Raw genomic sequence first — 6,616 nt, 5'->3', positions numbered from 1 at the left:
GATAATTTGGGCAAAAGTTTTAAATATTTTATGTCTTAATTCTTTTAGCAAAACTTCAACAACATATAAAAATTAACAGAATAGATAGTTATAAATCAAAGTAATAGACAAGAGTAAAAGTTACGATAATGATACTTGGTGATAATTAATAACGATCAGGTGAAGATATAAATCAAAGTAATAGACAAGAGTAAAAGTTACGATAATGATACTTAGTGATAATTAATAACGATCGGGTGAAGAGAAGGTAGAACAAGAAAAAAAAAGTCAGAAAGGAGAACAAGATAATATAATAGTGACGATAAAACAATGACAGATATGTGTATAGAGAATAATATATAGTAAGAGAAAGAATAGTGTTTAATATAGTGAAGGAATATAATAAAAATATAAATTAATAATTAAAAAAAATAAAATTAAAGATAATTTAAAAATTAAATATAAAATTTAAAAATATTTTTTATCAATTAGAATTATGTATAAAAATAAAGATTATTTTAAATATAGATTTTTATCTTTGCTTTAAACTAAATACTATTAAAAATAAATAAATAAAGTTAATAGTGTTTATAAATAGTTAGTTGTTAATAATATTTCAAAATTTTTATTTTAATTTTGTTACACGTAATAACAATAAAATAAATTTGTTTAATATCTTATTTAATTTAAATTTATAAATTTTATACATTTTAAAAATTAAGTAACATATAAAATTTTTATTTTTGTTTTTAAATTTTTTTATTTTTAATGTTTAAATTATTTTATTAAATTTATAAATTTAAAACTAAAATTATAAATTAAAAATTAATCTCTTAAAAATAATAAAAAAATAACTAAACAGATACGATAATACCTGTTGAACCGTTAGTTAATATAATAAGAAAGAGGAGAAAGAAAGGAAAAAAAATGACAGTCATAGGTACTTTGATGTAGAGACCGGAATGACTTCTAAAGCGTGTTGACTACTGTTATAGAAAATTAGAAACTTATTTAATTACTTTTTATTGAAGCGAATCACAAATGCACAAGTATTAACACACTGAAAGAGAAAACAAAGAAAAGAATTAAAAAAAAAAAAAACAAAAAGGTTGCTATATAGACTTAGTATACTCCCATGTCCCATGCAGAGACTTAGCTTGTATACAAGTTGACCATATATACATCACAAAAATTAAATACACTTCTTTAGGGTTTAGCGTGTACGTTGGGAAATGATATGATTTTGATAGATAATATGATTTTGACATCTCTAAATACAAATGTCTATATATTTTATCGATAGAAAAATAGGTTCGTTCATATGTACTATAGATAACTAGACACATACAAAGCCAGAAGAAGGTAGTGATTAGAAAGTAGAAACTAACATGTGGAGGACTATTTTGAACGTTGCTTTTCTAGCTTTTCTAGTTCATGCAGTTGTGCTTCAAGCTCGGGATCAATCAGGTTTAATTTAATAATATAATTGACATACATACATACATTTTGAATGCAATATATATGAATAATTGTATGTTACATGATATGTTGTGTGTTTTTTAGGATTTATCAGCATAGATTGTGGAGCACCTGCCATGTCTAACTCTACTGATTGGACAGACATACAATATGTTTCAGATGTCGGTTTCATAATAAGCAGTGGTGTACCTAAATCAGTGAAATCTGACTTCACAACTCTCTTTAAACAACAACAACTGTGGACTCTCAGAAACTTCCCGAAAGGAAGAAGAAACTGCTACAAAATAAATAACATTACAATGGGCTCTAAATATCTTATCCGCCTTGAGTTTAGTTACGGAAACTACGACGGGCTTAACACTTTTCCAGTGTTTGATGTGTATCTTGGAGTTAACAAGTGGGATACAGTGAGCTTTGGAGCAGCCAACAGTAACCCCGGCGGGTACAGTATCAGAGAGATTATACATATAGTTTCACAGGAATACATAAATATCTGTTTGGTGAATACAGGCCTTGGCACGCCATTCATTTCAATCATAGATTTGAGGCCTTTGAAAAATGACACCTATTCTGCTCCACCTGGTGGATCACTGGTTACTTACTACCATGTGAATTTAGGTTATCCATATAACAACTACTCAAACAGGTGAATCATCAATCATCTTCTATCTGGTTAATTAAATTAGAGTGGAAACTTACATGCAGTTGTTTTTGTTTGACAGGTACGAGGACGATCCCTATGATCGTTCCTGGATATACTACATACAACAAGGTGAATGGGTACAATTGAATAATTCAAGTACTATAACTGCTGGAACCTTTAGCCAAAACGATTACCAGTTGCCTGAAGCTGTGATGAGAACCGCCATCACACCGGCAAATGCAAGTGATCCATTGAAGATAAACTGGAGGCCACAAGTTACAATAAGTGATGAATACTACATATACATGCACTTCATGGAGGTTAACAACCAAACAAGGGAATTTAACATCTTTGTGGACGGTAAACCATTCTATGAAAATCTGGTGCCGCCTTACCTCTCAACAAAAACAATCACCGTAGTCTCCAACGCAATTAATATTTCATTTCACAAGACGTCGCGTTCAACCCTGCCTCCCATCATCAACGCCATTGAAGTTTACGGATTAATTCAATTCTACCAATCAGATACATTCCAAGCAGATGGTATATGTTAAATCTATATCCTAGTTTCTTCAACCCAATATTATTTGAAATTAAAAATAACAAATACTGCTACTATTAGTGGATGCAATCACAAGGATCCAGTCAGTATATGGTTTGACGACAAGAGAAGAGTGGCAAGGAGATCCATGCGGCCCTGCAGGCTACACGTGGGAGTGGAACGGTCTCAATTGTTCTCGTCATCTAAATGAATCCAAATGAATCCCCTAGGATTACTGCCTTATAAGTCACTTCCTATAGATAATTAACAACGCTTACGTAAAATATATTAAATTATCTGACGTTTTAAATGTCTTTTCCTGAATTTCTGTCTTTTATTTATGCAGGAATTTATTTTTTACTGGATTGACAGGAGTTCCTTCCTTTTCACACCTTACTGTGTTGGAAACGTTGTGAGTTCATCTCATCGTCTGAATATAAAAAATACAAAATACAAAATTTGTTTCTATTTAAATCATTTTCAGATATTCTTAATTATATTATGTATTGTCAAATTATTTGTTGTTTTTCTAGAGATTTATCAAACAACGACTTGAATGGCCAAGTTCCTGAGTTTCTCTCTCAACTACAAAACTTAAAGATCTTGTAAGTTGTTTTACGATAATGCTAAGAAGAAAAAAAATCAAAATTTATCTTATTTAACATCCATTATTTATTATTAAAATTAACTAGAATAAAACTTGCGCAATGTGCGGATGATACACTACAAGAAAACAGGCTTTTTGCTACGCTTTTAAAGCGTGGCGAAAAGTCCTTAAAAGCGTGGCGATAGCTTTTCGCCACGCTTTTTGAGCTACCGGCACGCTTTTGAAAGGGTCACAACTGCAAGGGTGCCGGTTGCTCTATCGCCACGCTTTTTGTGACCTATTGGCACGCTTTTTTTCTTGCCACGCTTTTAAAGACCGCCACGCTTTAAAAGCGTGGCCATATGTTTGAACTATTGCTACGCTTTTAAAGTGTGCCAAAAGCAAGATATGGCTACGCTTTTAAAGCGTGCCAATAGCATGCCATATAGCTACGCTTTAAAAGCGTGCCAATAGGTGTGAGATACAGCTACGCTTTTAAAGCGTGCCAATAGCGAGACATATGGCTACGCTTTATAAGCGTGCCAATAGGTGTGAGATACAGCTACGCTTTTAAAGCGTGGCTGTTTATATGCACTGCAACGTATGTCGCCATTATGGGTACGCTTTAGAAGCGTGCCGATAGGTTCTGAACTGAATTTTAGGCTTTAGATGTTAGGGGAAAAGCCATTATGGGTAGGCTTTAGAAGCGTGGCTGTTTATATCTAGGCTATGATTTTTCAATAATCTAATTTTAGGTCTCCTGATAAGTATACTTTAAATACAATCATTCTCAAGCCATAAGGTAATCATAATAATAATAAACTTCTACCTAAGAATAACTGTATTAATTAAAGATTACTCCGTCAAATACAAACAGCAAAGCATGAAAAATTATGCAACTCTCTTTTTCTAACCACAGCAATCACCTTGGAAAGACATGAGCAAGCAACTCAGAATCAGAGCGTTAAGCCTGGTAGGAGCTGGGAAACAACCTCGGAACCACACAGGAACGGCCGTCCAACATGTCTCTGCAACAACACCACCACCAACCAACAAGCACTCAATCTCAACCCTTCTATCAGATGTCTTTCTTCTTCTTCCACAAAATCAAGAGCCTGTTCAAACATAATCAATCAAATCCAAATCGAATTGAAATTCAATTTAGAAGTTCCTAATCCCTTCTTGAAACATAAATGCCCAGAAATTCAGATCGGAATCCATTCAAATCACATTTTTTCAATTCCTGTTTACAAAGAAAAAGTTCTCGCAAGAGAACAGAGGGATAGAGAGAAAAAAAGATTGCCTCTTGTAGAACCAAATTTACACACACACACACAGAGATCCCAGTTACCAAAAACAACTCAAACAAGTAGAACTTAAATTGAACGAAACCAAGTTCAGAGAATCCAAATGTGACACAAGAAATGAATCCAACATTCTAAAACAGAAGAAGCAGCCAAACAAAATTTTAACTTTGAACAAAAACCCATTAATCATTATCATTATCCGCCAAATGAAGCAATAAAAACACACAAAATTAATTAGATCTCCACGAATCCAAAAGACCAAAGCCTTCAACTACATAACAAAGCATGCTAACAAGCTCATTCAAAAGGAAGCTCAAAAAAACACAGAGATAGAAAAAGAGAGAAAGAGAGAGAGAGAGAGAGAGAGAGAGAGAGAGAGAGAGAGAGAGAGAGAGAGAGAGAGAAACAGATATAAAGAGAGAAACAGAAAGAGGACTTACAAGTCTTAGAAGGTGGATAAGAAGCAAAACAGAAAAAACAACAATAGTACTTGTTGGGCAGCTTTTGCAAATTGAAACTAGAACCTTCAAACTCCCTTGTTTCTCTATCTAATTCTCAAAGTTCACTGTTTTGCATGTACTCTCCACAGACAAACACAAAACAAAGAGAGAGAAAGAGAAAAAGAGCCACTTTCTCTCTCTACACAGTTCTTAAGAAGAAGTTGTTGTTCTTGGTTTTTGGTTGGTCCCTTGTTGCTATAGTCTCTGCAAATCAGATGAATGCAAAACAAGGTTTTTGGTTTTAGGGAGCAAAAATCTCAGAACAAAAAAAAGGACCCCCTTATCTCTCTCCTAAATCATAATCATAATTTATAAGAAATTCTCAGTTGAAGTTCAATCTAGACTAGGAAATATGCAGCTACCTGAATATTTACAATGAGAATAGAAGGAACATCCCCAGGTATGCTGATAGAAGGAACTCCTAAACAGCGCGCAATATGTTCAATTTTTAGCTGAGACAGAAAGAGGTCTGCTCCAAGGGAATAGAAAGCAGCATTGGTTGGCGCAAATTCTTTCTTCTTGTCCCTGCCAACCAAGTCCAAGCAAGAATGAATTCTAGCACTATCAATAATGAAAAATTTTGTTTTTGTCATGATATCCTCAACATGAGGGTGATCATAACCCAAAGGTTAATCATTAATCCCCCCAAAATGGTGTGTATACAAAAACAAGTATTTTGTACCAACCTAAAGCAGTTTTTCCCTCTGACTTTGAATGAACTTGGCTCAATTAAAGACCAAGAACCAGGGCTTTGTTTCTCTTATCCAACAAAATGGAATTGACAAACCTGCTATTGGCTTTAGTTTAGGTGCCTTGGGTGAAACTGAAACAAATGAGACCAGAGTGAGAAACAAGAAAAACTACCAAAAACAAGGGTAGTAAACATCTGAAAACTAAAAGCAAATAAACTTGGAAACTAAATTTTTATGTTCATTTATTTTAACTTCTTGTCTTAACAGCTGGGGAAATAAAAGAATCACAATCATTCACAAGAAACACCATTTTCACACCCATTCTAACTCTTCTACTGACATAAAATAGAAAAATAAACAAAATTAGGAACAAAATAGCTTCCCCTACATAAATAAAATATAAATCAGCTCAACAACCAACCCTGATTCCAATGCAGAATTTTAAAATCTTTTGGCTGATGGTCTTAAAACAAACTCAAATTTTATGTGTTATTTTCCTTTTCAAATTTCAGATGGTCAACTCTATTGGGTTTGAAACCAGTGCCCTTTCTTTTCCAAATGGTGCATTCCTGCTTCATTTCTACTAAGACTCAGTCAAATAAAGCAAAACACAATGAAAACATACGACCATGAACTCATTTTTGGTGCAGAAACCTAAACTTACACACATGAACATAGGACATGATAGCTCAAATGAACCTATAGTAACCATCACAGAAACCAATTTAAAATAACCAAAATGAAGATATAGTGAGCCAGTAGAAAATCATTATTAAGCTGCAGTAATTAATACCCAAATGAGTTAATAAAGTAGAAAAAAAATGCTCTTGACTAATAACTCTATATGCGTTCAATTCTTATTTAAAGTGACAGCAAGATAATACATCAA

At 33.2% G+C, this 6,616-nt stretch overlaps 1 protein-coding gene across 5 annotated transcripts; it reads left to right on the top strand.

Annotated features, from left to right (window-relative positions):
* Nucleotides 1-1,201: 1,201 nt before the first annotated feature.
* Nucleotides 1,202-6,090, top strand: LOC112805331 (probable LRR receptor-like protein kinase At1g51890). 5 transcript variants are annotated; one of them, XR_011862176.1, is made up of 6 exons: nt 1,202-1,446; nt 1,543-2,104; nt 2,181-2,644; nt 2,989-3,054; nt 3,176-3,247; nt 4,148-6,090. XR_011862176.1 is itself a non-coding variant. In XM_072196740.1 (6 exons), the coding sequence occupies exons 1-5, from the start codon at nt 1,368-1,370 to the stop codon at nt 3,009-3,011; spliced, it is 1,230 nt and encodes a 409-aa protein (XP_072052841.1). In that variant the 5' UTR covers nt 1,202-1,367; the 3' UTR covers nt 3,012-3,054; nt 3,176-3,299. The 5 variants fall into 5 exon arrangements, 4 of the variants coding, with proteins under 4 accessions (XP_072052841.1, XP_072052843.1, XP_072052842.1 ...); XM_072196740.1 differs by lacking the exon at nt 4,148-6,090 and adding an exon at nt 2,724-2,825 and having other exon boundaries at nt 3,176-3,299; XM_072196742.1 differs by having other exon boundaries at nt 3,176-6,090.
* Nucleotides 6,091-6,616: the final 526 nt, after the last annotated feature.

Source organism: Arachis hypogaea, chromosome 6 (genome assembly GCF_003086295.3).
Source record: "Arachis hypogaea cultivar Tifrunner chromosome 6, arahy.Tifrunner.gnm2.J5K5, whole genome shotgun sequence".
Taxonomy (NCBI): Eukaryota; Viridiplantae; Streptophyta; class Magnoliopsida; order Fabales; family Fabaceae; genus Arachis; species Arachis hypogaea.
The sequence above is the reverse complement of the archived record's forward strand: the minus strand, read 5'-3'. Positions and strand labels throughout refer to the sequence as shown.